Genomic DNA, 18,653 nt, shown 5'->3' with positions numbered 1-18,653 from the left:
AGAAAAAGTGTACAGCCGGCAGCATAAAAAGTGCAGCACCAGAGGCCAGAAAAATTAGGCATGTACACATGGCTGAAAAATAAGAACAAGCGCATATCCAAGAGTCCAGAAGACTATAATGCAGGACGGAGAAACAGACAAAGAAATTATTTTCTAAATAAAAATTTTCATCAAATAAAGAAACAGAGTTCATCCTTCTCTGTATTTTATTTTTGAAAGTTTAAGTTTAAAAATCACATGCAACAAGCGTTCCTTGGTGTAATGGTTAGTACTCTAGAAAATTCAAGTTTAAATTATCAGAGAGTCCAGAAGACTCTATGATGCAGGACGGTGAAAATCACAGAGAAATCCTTTTCAAAATAAAAATTTTCATCAAATCAAGTTAAAAGCAGCGGCCAGAAAAATTGCAGCAGCTGAAAAAGTGCAGCATCAGAGGCCAGAAAAATAAGGCATGTACACATGGCTGAAATATAAGAACAAGCGTATATCCAAAAGTCCAGAAGACTCTATGATGCAGGATGGTGAAAACCACAGAGAAATAATTTTCAAAATTAAAATTTTTCATCAAATCAAGATGAAAGCAGCGGCCCGAAAAATTGCAGAAGCAGAAAAAGTGCAGCACCAGAGGCCAGAAAAATTAGGCATGTACATATGGCTGAAATATAAGAACAAGAACATATTCAAGAGTCCAGAAGACTTTATAATGCAGGACGGAGAAACAGACAAAGAAATTATTTTCTAAATAACATTTTTCATCAAATAAAGAAACAGAGTTCTTCCCTCTCTGTATTTTACTTTTGAAAATGTAAGTTAAAAAGAAGACTCTATAATGCAGGACGGTGGTGCGGTGTGACTCTCCGCTTTGAGGCAAGTCAACCCCAAGATGGCGTGACACTGCCGAATCCGGGATGTGGAATAGGAGCTGGGGGGGGGTGCCGGTGATGTGGAGCAAGACGCAGCAGTGGAAGAGGACTCGGCCGAGGAGGTTATGGAAGAGGATGGAGTAGGAGTAGAGGAGGTGGCAGCAGGCCTGCCTGCAAGTCGTGGCGGTGTCACCAACTCCTCTGCAGAGCCACGCATTCCATGCTTGGCAGCAGTCACCAGGTTTACCCAATGCGCAGTGTAGGTGATATACCTGCCCTGACCATGCTTTGCAGACCAGGTATCAGTGGTCAGATGGACCCTTGCCCCTACACTGTGTGCCAGACATGACATAATTTCCTTTTGCCCAATGGAGTAAAGGTTGGGGATTGCCTTTTGTGCAAAAAAAAATTTGGCCGGGTACCTTCCATGCGGTGTCCCAATGGCTACAAATTTTCTAAGGGCCTCAGACTCCACCAGCTTGTATGGTAAAAGCTGGCGGGCTAGCAGTTCCGACAAGCCAGCTGTCAGACGCCGGGCTAGGGGGTGACTTTGAGACATTGTCTTCTTGCGCTCAAACATCTCCTTGACAGACACCTGACTGTGAGCTGATGAGCAGGGACTGCTCAAGGCGAGAGACGGAGAGCCGGATGGTTGAGAGGGGGCAAAGAGGGCAGCAGTGGTTGACCTGGCTGAAGATGCTGGACCAGGAGGAGGATGGCGGCTTTGACTTGGTGTGCTGCTTGTACTGACGTGTTGATCCCATAGGCGTTTGTGATGTAACATCATGTGCCTTCGCAAAGCAGTTGTGCCTAGGTGGGTGTTGGACTTCCCACAACTCAGTTTCTTCTGGCACAGGTTGCAAATGGCCTCGCTGTTGTTAGAGGCAGACACACAAAAAAAATGCCACACTGCTGAGCTCTGCGATGACGGCATTCTGGTGGTGGCAACAGCATGTGTTGATTAGCGTCCCGTCTGGCTGACCCCGGGTGCCGATGTATGCTGTCTGACTGTGCCACTAGCTCCTTGTGACAACCTCCCCCTGCTTCCAACTCGTCTCCTCCTCTCTGTCTCCCCATCTGAACTTTCCCCCTCTTCTTCTCTTCTAGCGGGCACCCACGTGGCATCCACGGACACATCGTCATCAACACCTTCACGGCTATCTGACACCTCAAGAAAGGAAGCAGCAGCAGGTACAACATCATCATCACACCATACGTCCATGTGTGTAATGCTGCCTGACTGAGACATATCCCTGTTAACTACATCCTCTGGCAATAATGGTTGCACATCACTCATGTCTTCAAACTGATGTGTAAATAACGCCTCTGATGGATCAAGTAAAGCTGCTGTGGTGCTAGTGTTGGTGGTGGCGGCAGACGGGCAAGTGGTAGCATCAGAGGTGCCCAAAGCTAAGTTAGAGAAGGGGAAGGTTCCGAGCGGAAGCTGTAGTAGATTGGGTGTCTTGCGATAGCCAGTCAACTAAGTCCTCAGAACTTTGGGGGTTCAGGGTACGTGGCCTCTGAACACTGGCCATTCTAGGGCCAAAGGGAATCCCAGCACCACGACGGCCCCTGCTTGGTAGCCTTCCTCTGCTTGTCATTTTTTTGGTTAAATTTGCACAAGTGTCCCACCAAATGTGATTTGCACTCGGGTGACACAATTTGCCCTGCAAGCAAAAAAACTGGTAACTTTGACGTGAACTGACAGTGACGACTGGTTTTATTTAACAACCAAAATAGTTTTTTATTTTTTATTTGCTCAACTGTCACACCAAATGTGATTTGCACATGGGTGACACAATTTGCCCTGCAGGCAAAAAAACTGGTAACTTTGACATGAACTGACAGTGACAACTGTTTTTATTTAACAGCCAAAAAAGGTATTTTTTTAATTTGCACAACTGTCACACCTAATGTGATTTGCACTAGTGTGACAATGAGCAAAAAAGCTTGCCAGCAGAGTTCCCCTTTTAAGCAGTGGTCCCCAACCAGGGTGCCTCCAGCTGTTGCAAAACACACGGACTGATATATTTCAGCCCTTTGAATACTGTAGTAGTTAGTTGCTTGAAGGAACTTAAGTTTGATTCTGGAGTACCCTTTTAACCAGTGGTTCCCTCCCAACCAGGGTGCCTCCAACTGTTGCAAGACACACGGACTGATATCTTTCAGCCCTTTGAATACTGTAGTAGTTAGTTGCTTGAAGGAACTTGAGTTTGATTCTGGAGTACCCCTTTTAACCTGCGGTTCCCTCCCAACCAGGGTGCCTCCAGCTGTTGCAAGACACACGGACTGATATCTTTTAGCCCTAAAAAGGTTTTTTTGGGTGCTGTCCTTAAAGCAGATGTTACACTAGTGCTTTAGAAGTAAACTGGACCCTGAATACACCACCTAGCAACAACCTAGCTATCGCTTTCCCTATACAGCAGGAGCAGCTTCTCTGACTCTCCACTTCATAAGCCTGCAGCATGCTGAATGAGGGTAAAATGGCATCTGTGCAAGAGGTAGGACAATCTGGAAGGGAGGGACTGCTGCTGACTGGCTGTAATGTGTCTACTGACTCTGACTCACAGGGTCAAAGTTTACTGCAATATTAAAGTATAGGGGGCGGATCGAACTTCACATATGTTCGCCCGGCAATGCGAACATGCTAAATTCACCGGGAACTGTTCGCCGGCGAACAATTCGCGACATCTCTAAAGAGCATCCAACATATCTGGTGGTAGGGAGCCTATATCTACAGCATTGTTAAAGATGAGCAGTAGGTGCGGTAGGAGGGTCGGGAGAAAACGCTTATAGTATTCATTAGGGAGACCGTCCGGGACGGGGGCTTTATTATTAGGTAAAGATTTGACAGCGTTGGTGATCTCCAAAGCAGTGATAGGATTATTAAGGGAAGCCAGAGTAGAGGGTGGAAGTTTAGGGAGTTGCAGAGAAGAAAGAAAAGCGTTGATTCTCTCCTGGGTCTGCTGGGGGCAGAGAGGGTCCACGTTCAAATTATACAGGGCTTCATAGTAGTCCCTAAATGCGTTGGCTATTTGTCGGGGGACAACTAGGGCAGTTGCATTTTGGGATGTTTCAGGACAGATATGCGTTGCCTATAGGTGGCCAGTTTCAACTTCCGAGCCAGGAGCCAGGTGGTTCTCAGTTTCTATCGTATAAGAGGACTTCTGAATGGCCTCCAAGGCAGCAATTTTGGTGAGGGACTCATTTGAGCGTGAGGGCTCTACTCTTTTTCAGGGCAGCTCCCAGTTGAATAAAAGATCCCCTTATCACTGCCTTGTGTGCCAGCCAGGTAGTAGTGGGACTAGCATCCGGAGTCACATTCAAAGAAAAGTATTCAGACAATATCCCTTCAAGAAAGGTCATATGTGTAGAGTGTGCTATCAGATGTGTTAGCCTTCCACACAAAATCATTGTGTTTCGGTGTCACATCTTTCACTGTGACAGGCACCAGAGCATGGTCAGACACTGTCGGGATACCTATCCCAGATTTCACAACCCTTTCTACCAGATACCTGTCATTCTGTCAACTAGAACAAGGTTTATCTTCGAGAAGGTGTGAAACCTCGTATAATCTCGTTCAGATGCTTGATGGAGATGCCAAATATCAATGTACTTGCTTTGTGGGTCAATGAACTGCGCTGAGATATTAGTGGCTATTTTATCACTAAACGCGATCATGACTCCCCTCCTTTTTTTCAGGAAAGAGGAGGATATGACTACTGGAAATCTCCTGTGGCGCAGAGTCAGGGGATTATTAGAGGAGACATGCGTTTCCTGTATGCCGAGAATGTCTGAACATGATCTCACCACTTGACGTCGCATGAAATTTTGTTTCTGCGGGCCATTTAGTCCATTTACATTCAAGGACAATATTTCTAAGCCCATAAATAAATACACACAGATGAGTGAAAAGAGGAAAGAAAAAGAAGGGAGTAAGAAAAAGATACAGAAGGGGAAAGAGGGATCCTACACAGGAACTGCTATGTGCAATCTCAATATTAGGAAGTAGACTATGCCTACCTAGGAACCTAGGAACTGCTTTGCGGGGAAACCCCATCGATATGGTATTTCAAGGCGGCGCAGTTCGTGTTTAAGGGGGTGCAGACTCCTCCTTGCAGCGTTGCAGCAGATAAATCTAGTGTTGGGTGCGAATAATCACATTTAGAATTTTTATCGCAAATATCTCAAATTTGTAAATTTGTGACTATTGCGAATATATTTGCTATATATTCGAAATGACAAGTATTTACTTTTTTCCACATATGCGCATATTCGCATATGTGAATATTCGCATATTCCTTCTTTTCACTTGTGGGCCAATTAGAATGATGCCAATACACTTGTCAGAGGTTATGAACAACATCCTTAGCAACCATGGTAAAGTTCCCACCCCCTCACTGTTTTCTTCCTCGAATATGCGAATGTGTGAATATTCACATATGCGAATATAACGAATATGCGAAGTTCGCGAATATAGGATGAATATTCGTCTACATATTTGTGAAATATCGTGAATTTGAATATGGCCAGTGACGCTCATCACTAGATAAATACACGAAGAGCTGGATATCCTAATACGGTGCAGGTAGGGATCTCCTTTTCCTTGATTACTGCAAAAGCATGTCTTTGGTCTTGTAAAAAAAAGTGTAGAGGGCGAGAACATCCCTTGGGAGATATTCAGGCAGAGATTTGGGCTCTGTCAATGCTGTACTCGAATATCTCCAGACGGACAGAAATTCAAGTCAACTCCTGGACATACTTAGCCGACTGAGAATTTAGCACAGTCTCTGGAATGCCTCGGAATTTGACATTATTGCGCCTATTTCGGTCATCAGAGTCCACCATCTTTTCTTGAACTGCCACAACTTTGTCGTCAAGAGCATTGTGGGCATCCACTAGCTCATTATGTACTGCTGCAAAAGACGCCATTTTATGTTCCACATGTTGCATTTTTTTCTCTAGGACCACCACTGAGGTCCTAACCATTCCCAGTAGGGAGGAAAAGTCCTTGTGCAGGGATGAGCGAAGGAGTAGTAGCATCTCCTTTAGTGCCGTTTCTGAGACGGCCTTGTCCGAAGTCTGGTACGAGGCAAACACATAATCTTCCTCCTGCTGTTCACCATTGTCGCCAGCAGAATCAGTAGACCAAGCGTCAGAAGTGTCAGAGGTGAGTCTCGGTTTCTGCTTTACAGGGCTAACCCGAGGGGAAGAAGTGAGCTGCTCTCATCTCCCAAGACTCCCGTGATCTCACCCGGGGCCAGGGGCAGCGTATCATCATCTCCTTCCATAGCAGCCATATTCGGCTTCTGAACCCGGTCGGTGGAAGTCCAGTGAGCCGGTAAGATACAATTTCTACCCACTTTAGTGGTCGGTGTGGAGTCTCCTAACTCGCCATTTTCTTTTTGGCTTGTCTTTGTGGCAGAGGCAGCCGAGAGTGCAGTGGGTAGGAGGCCGCGTTCTGCAGCGGTGAGGGAGCTGTGCCATCTTGGCTCTCCCGCACATCCAGTTTCTCTGGGGCAAAGAACTGCTTTAGCGTCTTGCTATCCCCCGTTTTGTTAAGTCACTTCCTGACTGAGGTCACCATGATGACCTGGAGGCCAAGCAGAGTCGCCAGTAAAGTCACTGGCAGGAATAAACAGCGATCTTTCGAGTGCCCACTACGGAGCTCTGCAGCTACGCGGCCATTTTCTTCAGCGGCCAGGCCACGCCCCCTCTTTTAATTATCTTTTATTTCTACTTTTATTCTTCATTTTACTTATTTGCCATTATTGTACAAAGAATTAGTGGGAAGTAGCTGCAAGTAGCTTTTTTTCTCTGTGTTTTATTTTTAGTATGACCAATACATTTGCATAAAAATATCCTTTCATTGCTTTTTATTCTTTAGCTTTTGAGCGGCAATTCCCCCCTTTTGTGTGTTATAGATCTTGCAGTAAAACTTTTTTTTTTTTAGCAGAGCCATGCAGTAGAACATGGTTTATCATATTTATAGCACTTTATCATTTGCTCATGAACTTTAATGTTCCCTCTCAGCATACCCTTGCTTAGGACTCATCAGGGATGTTAGGAACAAATGATTCAGCCAGTTCTAGCTGGGCAGCATGGCTTATGGTGTGGCTATCTGTGCTCTTGTGTCATGTTTTTCTCTTGTGTGTACCCCTTCCCATGCTGGTATGTACATTGTGTAAACTTAATCTATGTAAATTATGAGTGGTTAGGAGTCAATCACCTCCAATGTGTAGAATAAGCCTCTCATTCTAGGCAACTAATCTGGCCTCATGGTTAATGATAGGATGCCTTATGGGTTGCAGCACTGCAATTTAACCCCTTAAGGATGCAGGACGTAAATGTACGTCCTGGTGCGGTGGTACTTAACGCACCAGGACGTACATTTACGTCCTGTGTATAACCGCTCGCAGCCAGGGACCCGTCGGCAATGGCCGACGCCCACCATCTTGCGGGCGTCCGCCATTAACCCCTCAGATGCCGGGATTAATACAGATCCCGGCATCTGCGGCAGTACGCGATTTCAATGAATGACCAGATCGCCCGCAGAACGCCGCACGGAGGTCCCCTCACCTTCCTCCTTCCAGCTCCCGGCGTCTTCTGCTCTGGTCTGAGATCAAGCAGACCAGAGCAGAAGATGACCAATAACACTGATCTGTTCTATGTCCTATACATAGAACAGATCAGTATTAACAATCATAGTGTTGCTATAAATAGTCCCCTATGGGGACTATTCAAGTGTAAAAAAAAATGTAAAAAAATGTAAAAGTAAAAGTAAAAAAAAGTGAAAAATCCTCTCCCCCAATAAAAAAGTAAAACGTCCGTTTTATCCTATTTTACCCCCAAAAAGCATAAAAAATAAATTTTATAGGCATATTTGGTATCGCCGCGTGCGTAAATGTCCGAACTATTAAAATAAAATGTTAATGATCCCGTTTAGTGAACGGCGTGAACGTAAAAAAAAAAAAAGTCCAAAATTGCTACTTTTTTAATACATTTTATTTAAAAAAATTATAAAAAATGTATTAAAAGTTTTTTATCTGCAAATGTGGTATAAAAAAAGTACAGATCATGGCGCAAAAAATGAGCCCTTATACCGCTGCTTATACGGAAAAATAAAAAAGTTATAGGTCATCAAAATAAAGGGATTATAAACGTACTAATTTGGTTAAAAAGTTTGTGATTTTTTTTAAGCACAACAATAATATAAAAGTATGTAATAATGGGTATCATTTTAATCGTATTGACCCTCAGAATAAAGAACACACATCATTTTTACCGTAAATTGTACAGCGTGAAAACAAAACCTTCCAAAATTAGCAAAATTGCATTTTTCTTTTTAATTTCCCCACAAAAATAGTGTTTTTTGGTTGCGCCATACATTTTATGATATAATGAGTAATGTGTGATTACAAAGGACAACTGGTCAAGCCCTCATACTAGTCTGGCAATGAAAATATAAAAGAGTTATGATTTTTAGAAGGTGAGGAGGAAAAAACGAAAACATAAAAATGTTATTGTCTGAATCTTTAAGGCCAAAATGGGCTGAGTCCTTAAGGGGTTAAAGGCGTAGTCCGGTGAAAACCTTTTTTCTTTTAAATCCACTGGTGCCAGAAAGTTAAACATATTTGTAAATTACTTCTATTAAAAAATCTTAATCCTTCCAGTACTTATTAGCTGCTGATTGCTACAGAGGAAATTCCTTTCTTTTTGGAACACTAATGACATCACGAGCACAGTGCTCTCTGCTGACATCCCTGTTCATTTTAGCAACCGTGCATAGCAGATGTATGCTAAGGGTAGAGATGTCGCGAATTGTTCGCCGGCGAACAGTTCCCGGCGAATTTCGCATGTTCGCATCGCCGGGTGAACATATGTGAAGTTCGATCCGCCCCCTATACTTTAACGTTGCAGTAAACTTTGACCCTGTGAGTCAGAGTCAGCAGACACATTACAGCCAATCAGCAGCAGTCCCACCCTTCCAGACCCTCCTACCTCTTGCGCGGACACCATTTTAGCCTCATTCAGCATGCTGCAGGCTTAGGAAGTGGAGGGTTAGAGAAGCTGCTTCTGCTGTATAGGGAAAGCGATAGCTAGGTTGCTGCTAGGTGGTGTATTCAGGGTCCAGTTTACTCCTAAAGCACTAGTGTAACATCTGCTTTAAGGACAGCACCCAAAAAAGCCCTTTTTAGGGCTGAAAAATATCAGTCCTGGTTGGGAGGGAACCGCTGGTTAAAAGGGGTACTCCAGAATCAAACTTAAGTTCCTTCAAGCAACAACTACAGTATTCAAAGGGCTGAAAGATATCAGTCCGTGTGTTTTGCAACAACTGGAGGCACCCTGGTTGGGGACCACTGCTTAAAAGGGGAACTCCGCTGGCAAGCTTTTTTCTTTAAAGCAACTAACTACTACAGTATTCAAAGGGCTGAGCTATATCAGTCCGTGTGTTTTGAAACAGCTGGAGGCACCCTGGTTGGGGACCACTGCATATAAGGGGAACTCCGCTGGCAAGCTTTTTTTTCTTTAAAGCAACTAACTACTACAGTATTCAAAGGGCTGAAATATATCAGTCCGTGTGTTTTGCAACAGCTGGAGGCACCCTGGTTGGGGACCACTGCATAAAAGGAGAACTCCGCTGGCAAGCTTTTTTTTCTTTAAAGCAACTAACTACTACAGTATTCAAAGGGCTGAAATATATCAGTCCGTGTGTTTTGCAACTGCTGGAGGCACCCTGGTTGGGGACCACTGCATAAAAGGAGAACTCCGCTGGCAAGTTTTTTTGCTCATTGTCACACTAGTGCAAATCACATTTGGTGTGACAGTTGTGCAAATAAAAAAAAAAGCCTTTTTTGGCTGTTAAATAAAATAAGTCATCACTGTTAGTTCACGTCACAGTTGCCATTTTTCCTGCCTGCAGGGCAAATTGTGTCACCCTAGTGCAAAATCACATTAGGTGTGATAGTTGTGCAAATTTTTAAAAAAAAAACTTTTTTGGCTGTTAAATAAAATCAGTCGTCACTGTTAGTTCACGTCACAGTTGCCATTTTTCTTCCCTGCAGGGCGAATTGTGTCACCCTAGTGCAAATCACATTAGGTGTGACACGTGCAAATTTAACCAAAAAAATTACAGGCAGAGGTAGGCCACCCCGCAGGGGCCGTCGTGGTGCTGGGATTCCCTTTGGCCCTAGAATGGCCAGTGTTCAGAGGCCACGTACCCTGAACCCCCAAAGTTCTGAGGACTTAGTTGACCACAAGACACCCAATCTACTACTAAAGCTTCCGCTCGGAACCTTGACGCACCGTCCTTCTCCTCCTCTAGCTTAGCTTTGGGCACCTCTCATGGTACCACTTGCCCGCCTGCCGCCACCACCAACACTAGCACCACAGCAGCTTTACTTGATCCATCAGAGGAGTTATTTACACATCAGTTTGAAGACATGAGTGATGCACAACCATTATTGCCAGAGGATGTAGTTAACAGGGATATGTCTCAGTCAGGCAGCATTACACACATGGATGTACGGTGTGATGATGATGTTGTACCTGCTGCTGCTTCCTTTCTTGAGGTGTCAGATAGCGGTGAAGGTGTTGATGATGACAATGTGTTCGTGGATGCCACGTGGGTGCCCGCTAGAAGAAAAGAAGAGGGGGAAAGTTCAGATGGGGAGACAGAGAGGAGGAGGAGACGAGTTGGAAGCAGGGGGAGGTCATCGCAAGGAGCTAGTGGCACAGTCAGACAGCATGCATCGGCGCCCGGGGTCAGCCAGACGGGACGTCAATCAACGCATGCTGTTGCCACCACCAGAATGCCGTCATCGCAGAGCTCAGCAGTGTGGCATTTTTTTTTGTGTGTCTGCCTCTGACAACAGCGAGGCCATTTGCAACCTGTGCCAGAAGAAACTGAGTTGTGGGAAGTCCAACACCCACCTAGGGACAACTGCTTTGCGAAGGCACATGATGTCACATCACAAACGCCTATGGGATCAACACGTCAGTACAAGCAGCACACCAAGTCAAAGCCGCCATCCTCCTCCTGGTCCAGCATCTTCAGCCAGGTCAACCACTGCTGCCCTCCTTGCCCCCTCTCAACCATCCGCTTCTCCGTCTCTCGCCTTGAGCAGTTCCTGCTCATCTGCCCACAGTCAGGTGTCTGTCAAGGAGATGTTTGAGCGCAAGAAGACAATGTCTCAAAGTCACCCCCTAGCCCGGCGTCTGACAGCTGGCTTGTCGGAACTGCTAGCCCGCCAGCTTTTACCATACAAGCTGGTGGAGTCTGAGGCCTTTAAAAAATTTGTAGCCAGTGGGACACCGCAGTGGAAGGTACCCGGACGAAATTTTTTTGCACAAAAGGCAATCCTCAACCTTTACTCCATTGTGCAAAAGGAAATTATGGCATGTCTGGCACACAGTGTAGGGGCAAGGGTCCATCTGACCACTGATACCTGGTCTGCAAAGCATGGTCAGGGTAGGTATATCACCTACACTGCTCATTGGGTAAACCTGGTGACGGCTGCCAAGCATGGAATGCGTAGCTCTGCAGAGGAGTTGGTGACACCGCCACAACTTGCAGGCAGGCCTGCTGACACCTCCTCTACTCCTCCTACTCCATCCTCTTCCATAACATCCTCGGCCGAGTCGTCTTCCACTGCTGCGTCTTGCTCCACATCACCGGCACCCCCCCCAGCTCCCCAGGTGCTATTCCCCATCCCAGATATGGCAGTGTCATGCCATCTTGGGGTTGACTTGCCTCAAAGCGGAGAGTCACACTGCACCAGCGCTCCTGTCGCCCCTGAATGCACAGGTGGACCAGTGGCTTACTCCGCAACAACTGGAGATCGGCAAGGTGGTTTGTGACAATGGAACAAATTTGCTGGCGGCATTGAGGTTGGGCAAGTTGACACGTGCCGTGCATGGCACATGTGTGTAATCTGATTGTACCACGCTTTGTGCTGAAGTACCCAGGCTTACAGGATGTCCTGCAGCAGTCCAGGAAGGTGTGTGGCCATTTCAGGCGTTCCTACACGGCCATGGCGCACTTGTCAGATATCCAGCGGCGAAACAACATGCCAGTGAGGCGCTTGATTTGCGACAGCCCGACACGTTGGAATTCAACACTCCTAATGTTCGACCACCTGCTCCAACAAGAGAAAGCCGTCAACGAATATTTGTATGACCGGGGTTCTAGGACATCATCTGCGGAGCTGGGATTTTTTTTGCCACGTTACTGGAGGCTCATGCGCAATGCCTGTAGGCTCATGCGTCCTTTTGAGGAGGGGACAAACCTGGTCAGTCGCACCCAAGGCATCATCAGCGACATCATACCGTTTGTTTTCTTCCTGGAGCGTGCCCTGCGAAGAGTGCTGGATCAGGCAGTAGATGAGCGTGAAGAGGAAGAGTTGTGGACACCATCACCACCAGAGACAGCCTTATCAGCATCGCTTGCTGGACCTGCGGCAACACTGGAAGAGGATTGTGAGGAAGAGGAGTCAGAGGAGGAATGTGGCTTTGAAGAGGAGGAGGAGGAAGACCAACCACAGCAGGCATCCCAGGGTGCTCCTTGTCACCTATCTGGTTCTCGTGGTGTTGTACGTGGCTGGGGGGAAGAAGATTATACCTGACATCACTGAGGACGTGGAACGGGACATGAGTAGCTCGGCATCCGTCCTTGTGCAAATGGGGTCTTTCATGCTGTCATGCCTGTTGAAGGACCCTTGTATAAAAAGGATGAAGGAGAACGACCTGTACTGGGTGTCCACGATACTAGACCCCCGGTATAAACATAAAGTGCCTGACATGTTACCGCATTACAGCAAGGCAGAAAGGATTCAGCAGGTCCAAAATAAATTAAGAAGTATGCTGTACACAGCGTATAAGGGTCATGTCACACCACAACAGGGATCTAACAGGGGAAGAGCTGAAAGTAATCCTCCTCCTCCTCCCACGAACACGCCGGCAAGAACAGGAAGCTTTACAGACATGCTGTTGATGGAGGACATGCAGAGCTTTTTAAGTCCTACGCATCGCCACAGCCCTTCGGGGTCCACCATCAGAGAACAACTTGACCGACAGGTTGCAGACTACCTGGCCTTAACCGCAGATATCGACACTCTGAGGAGCAATGAACCCCTTGACTACTGGGTGTGCCGGCTTGACCTGTGGCCTGAGCTATCCCAATTTGTGCTCGAACTTCTGGCTTGTCCCGCTTCATGTGTCCTGTCAGAAAGGACCTTCAGTGCAGCAGGAGGTATTGTCACTGAGAAGAGGAGTCGCCTTGGTCAAAAAAGTCTGGATTATCTCACCTTTCTTAAGATGAATGAGGGATGGATCCCGAAGGGACTGACACTGGGCGATACATTTGACTGAACAAGGCCTGATCAGATGAGCTGCCTTGGCCCAAAAATGGTCCACACGCTGCTATATTTGAACTCTGAATGCCGGACGACTTGCATGACTTATCCGCCACCAACTAGGGTTCAAGCCGCCATGTTTTAGGGCACTTTCTGCCCGGCAAAACAAACAGAAAATTTTCAGGCCGCTGCTACAGCAGCGGCTGTGACAATACCACATTTTCCAGCCAGGTGTACATGCCTAATTTTTCTGGCCTCTGCTGCTGCATTTGTTATGGTGCTGCAATTTTTATGGCCGCTGCTACAGCTGCAGCTGCGACAATACCCAATTTTTCATCCATGTGTACATGCCTAATTTTTATGGCCTCTGCTGCTGCACTTGTTATGGTGCTGCAATTTATATGGCCGCTGCTACAGCTGCGACATTACCAAATTTTCCTGCCAGGTGTATATGCCTAATTTTTCTGGCCTCTGCTGCTGCACTTTTTCTGGTGCTGCAATTTTTCTGGCTGCTGCTACAGCTGCGGCTGCGACAATACCCAATTTTTCATCTATGTATACATGCCTAATTTTTCTGGCCTCTGCTGCTGCAATTGTTATGGTGTTGCAACTTTTATGGCCGCTGCTACAGAAGCGGCTGCAACAATACCAAATTTTTCAGGCATGTGTACATGCCTAGTTTTTCAGGTACTCTCTGCTGACATCTCTGTCCATTTTTTCAACCGTGGATATTAGATGTATGCTAAGGGTAGCATTGTGGCTCAGAGGTTAGCACTGCTGCCTTGCAGCACTGGGGCCTTGTGTTCATATCCCACTATGTGCTGCCTCAAGGGGGGCTCTAACTATGTGCTGCCTAAAGGGGAGCTCTAACTATGTGCTGCCTAACATTGGGGAATCAATGTGCTGCCTAAAAGGGGAATCTAACTATGTGATGCCTAAAGGGGGGATCTAACTATGTGCTGCCTAAAGGGAGGCTCTAACTATGTGCTGCCTAATATGGGGAAATCTATGTGCTGTCTAAAGGGGGAATCTAACTATGTGATGCCTAAAGGGGGGCTCTATGTGCTGCCTAAAGGGGGCTAAAGCACGTTATTCCAAACCATTTAGGAATAATAGGTGATTTATGCCCTTTATGGATTAAAACCAGACTCTGCATCAACTATGTAATTTTCCATGGGAGTTTTGCAATGGAACCCACTCCAGCACGCCACAGTCCAGGTGTTAGTCCCCTTGAAACAACTTTTAAATCACTATTGTGGCCAGAAAGAGTCCCTGTGGGTTTTAAAATTCGCCTGCCCATTGAAGTCAACGGCGGTTCGGCCGGTTCGCGAAAATTTGCGGACGTTCGCGGTAAGCGAACCGAAAATTTTATGTTTGCGACATCACTAGCTAAGGGCAGCATGGTGGCTCAGTGGTTAGCACTGCTGCCTTGCAATGCTGGGGCCTTGGGTTCAAATCTCACTAAGGACAACTATAAATAAAGAGTTATTATTATTATTATTATTATAATGACGTCAGCAAAGAGCACTGTGCTCATGATGTCATCAGAGAGAATTCCAAAAAGAAAAGAATTTCCTCTGTAGAATTCAGCAGCTAATAAGTACAGGAAGGATTAAGATTTTTTAATAGAAGTAATTTACAAATCTGTTTAACTTTCTGGCACCAGTTGATTTAAAAGAAAAAAGGTTTTCACCGGAGTACCCATTTAATTTACTGCATTCAGTTTTTAGTAGTCATTGTTTGTAAAAGTTTTCTTGTTTTCTGTACCCCTTGCTTCCTCAGACTCTTGTAGTTTTACAGTATTTTGTAGATAAGGTGTAAATGAATGTGATATTGATAAATAACTACAGTAATCGAAATATAAGCACAAATGTACATCTAGTGGTAATAAAGGGGTTATGTGATTATTATAAACTTATCCCCTATCCACAGGATAGGAAATAAATGTCTGATCGCGGGGGTCTGACTAGTAGTGTTGAGCGGCATAGGCCATATTCGAATTCGCAATATTTCGCGAATATATGGCCGAATATTCATTATATATTCGCTAAATTCGCACATTCGTAATATACATGTCTTATTTTAAATTAGTGTTTTTAAATTAGCATATGTGAAAATTTGCATATATGAAAATTAGTATATACGAAAATCCGCATATGCGCAAATTAGCATATGCAAAAATTAGCATATACGAAAATTTGCACGCCAGTCTCTCACAGTAGTGTTAGAGCCTTCTTTACACCACACAAGCTGGAAGCAGAGTGGGATGATCATACGGTGGCAAAAATAAAAAAATAAATAACGAATATTCGTAATTGCGAATATATAGTGCTATATTCGCGAGCAACACTACTGACTAGTATGTCTCAAAAGGTTAGACCAAAAGTCCTCTCAGCGGGGAGAGATGAGCACTCTTCTGGAGATTGAAAGGGGGTCTACACTGCAGTCAGACACTTATCCCCTATCCTGTGGATAGAGTATACAATCTAAATAACCCCCTTTAATTTTATAATTTATGTAAAAGGAAATAGTGAAAGAAAATTCTAATGTAACTTTTAATGAAAATGTTAATGTAACTCTCTAATGATATATGCATCAGAACATTGCTGAACCAATGGCTTCAATGTGGAGCTTCATGAAGCTATAATAAGAAAGGTAATCCCTACGGAAAACACAGATGCCTATAAATATTGTTCTCATATAATGCAGGTGTATTGCTGTTACTTGGAGGCATATGGCACAATTTCATCTAGGAGGTAAAATTGCATCTATCTAGGACACTGTTATAGTTTGACTTTGGTAGATATTGTTTAAGTAAATGTGATAAATCTGATATTAATAAATTACTCTAGTAATCTAAAGATGCAAAGATGCACATCTAGTGTTACTAAAAGTCTCATTGAGTTTTATATTATTATAATACTACCTTTGTCTACAAAAATTTAGATTTTTTTTATATCATTTAAAATTAAATCTTGAATGATCCATGCATCAAAATACTATGTAACTATGGCTTACTTGTTGAACTTCACACAAGGAAATATAATTTCTGTAAACATAGATGCCTATCAATATACTGCTGTCATTTGGATGCATACACAATATAATCTAGGAGATAAAATTGTATTGATTTGTAGAGAAAAAAACACACATACATATCCTGAAGTACAAAATCCATAGTTATTGATGATGTACCTTTTCCAGTAGGAATACTCAGATAGATGCATGGCAGACAACCACACCACATGGTTTTACGAATTTACCCTACTTGGACTGACTGACAATGTCAAAAGTGAATTCATCCTGTTTGTGTTTTTCTTAGTGGTTTATGTGATAACAGTTCTAGGCAATTCTCTCATGGTCATTATTATAACTCTGTCTTCATCTCTTCAATCTCCAATGTACTTTTTATTGCGTAATCTCTCTATTGTAGATATGTGTTATACCACTTGTACCGTTCCTAAACTTCTTCAAGACTTTTTGTCTGATGTGAAACGTATCTCCTTCTTTGGTTGTGTTGCACAGTTATATTTCTTTATATCTTTTGGAGGGATTGAATGTGTCCTGCTTGCTGCTATGGCAGGTGACCGTTTTGCTGCTATCTGCATGCCACTGCGCTACACTGAAGTCATGAGTTGGAAGATGTGCACTATACTTGCTATAGTATGCTGGATTATTGGTTTTCTCAATTCTCTTGCTCACACAGTCTTCACATTTCGGTTACCTTTTTGTAGGTCTAGGTCCCTCAATCATTTCTTCTGTGACATACCCCCACTTCTTGCACTATCATGTGCTGATACTACTATTAATGAAGTGGTGGTGTATACTGCTGGGGGGTCTGTGATCGTAGGATCTTTTATATTAACTATATTGTCATATATTTTTATTGTCAAAGCAATTTTGAAAATAAGGACAGCAACCGGAAGACAGAAAGCATTTTCAACATGTGCCTCTCATCTGGTAACAGTTGTACTTTACTATGGAACCATTGTGTTTACATACATTCGGCCAACATCATCTTATTCCCTGGACAAAGATCGTGTTGTCCCGGTTCTATATGGAATCATTACTCCTATGCTTAACCCAATAATTTATAGCTTAAGAAATAAAGAAGTTCATGGAGCTCTATCGAAAGTTATTCTTAGAAAAAAAATTCGCAAAATATCTACTGTGCACTATACATAAAATAACTTATTTTGACTTTTACATGCCAGACTAGAATCAAAATTTGCTTCATTAGTGCCTTATTTCAAGCTTTGTATTTGGCAACACAGCCCTGTTAAAATTGCTATGGTTTTGAGTTAATCAATGTAAAACGTATTGTTAATATCTAATTAATTTGATATTTTATTTTGTGAATTTTCATTTGCGACACAACAGATGCTGGGTGGTAGGCAATTAACCCCTTAACCCCTTGGGGACGGAGCCCATTATAACCCTAAGGACGGGAGCATTTTTTGCAATTCTGACCACTGTCACTTTAAGCATTAGTAACTCTGGGATGCTTTTACTTTTCATTTTGATTCCGAGATAGTTTTTTCGTGACATATTCTACTTTATGTAAGTGGTAAATTTGTGTCAATACTTGCATCATTGCTTGGTGAAAAATTCCAAAATTTGATGAAAAATTTGAAAATGTTGCATTTTTCTAACTTTGAAGCTCTCTGCTTGTAAGGAAAACAGACATTCCAAATAAATTATATATTGATTCACATATACAATATGTCTACTTGATATTTTCATCATAAAGTTGACATGTTTTTACTTTTGGAAGACATCAGAGGACTTCAAAGTTCAGCAACAATTTTCCTCAAATCAGGGAACAGATCAGTTTTGAAGTGGATTTGAAGGGCCAAAATATTAGAAATACCCCATAAATGACCCCATTATAAAAACTGCGCCACTCAAAGTATTGAAAATGACATTCAGAAAGTTTGTTAAACCTTTAGGTGTTTCACAGGAATAGCAGACAAGTGAAGGAGAAAGTTCAAAATCTTAATTTTTTACACTCACATGTTCTTGTAGACCAAGTTTCTGAATTTTTACAAGGGGTAATAGGAGAAAAAGCCCCCCAAAATTTGTAACCCAATTTCTCTCGAGTAAGGAAATACCTCATATGTGTATGTTAAGTGCTCGGCGGGAGCAGTAAAGGGCTCAGAAGGGAAGGAGCAACAATGGGATTTTGGAGAGTGAATTTTTCTGAAATGTTTTTATAGGGGCATGTCACATTTAGGAAGCCCCTATGGTGCCAGAACAGCAAAAAAAAAAAAAAAAAAAACACATGGCGTACCATTTTGGAAACTACACCCCTCAAGGCAAGTAACAAGGGGTCCAGTGAGCCTTAACACCCCACAGGTGTTTGACGACTTTTCATTAAAGTGTGTAAATGAAAAAAAAAATGTTTTCACTAAAGTGCAGTTTCTTTTCCCAAATTTAC

The 18,653-nt window shown here is 43.7% G+C and overlaps 1 protein-coding gene across 1 annotated transcript; it reads left to right on the top strand.

Annotated features, from left to right (window-relative positions):
* The first annotated feature begins 16,441 nt into the window (after positions 1-16,441).
* LOC130369080 (olfactory receptor 1019-like) lies at positions 16,442-17,401 on the top strand. The gene has a single exon (XM_056573832.1). The coding sequence runs from the start codon at positions 16,442-16,444 to the stop codon at positions 17,399-17,401; it is 960 nt and encodes a 319-aa protein (XP_056429807.1).
* Positions 17,402-18,653: the final 1,252 nt, after the last annotated feature.

Source organism: Hyla sarda, chromosome 1 (assembly GCF_029499605.1).
Source record: "Hyla sarda isolate aHylSar1 chromosome 1, aHylSar1.hap1, whole genome shotgun sequence".
Lineage (NCBI taxonomy): Eukaryota > Metazoa > Chordata > Amphibia > Anura > Hylidae > Hyla > Hyla sarda.
This window is presented reverse-complemented; position numbering and strand designations above follow the sequence as displayed.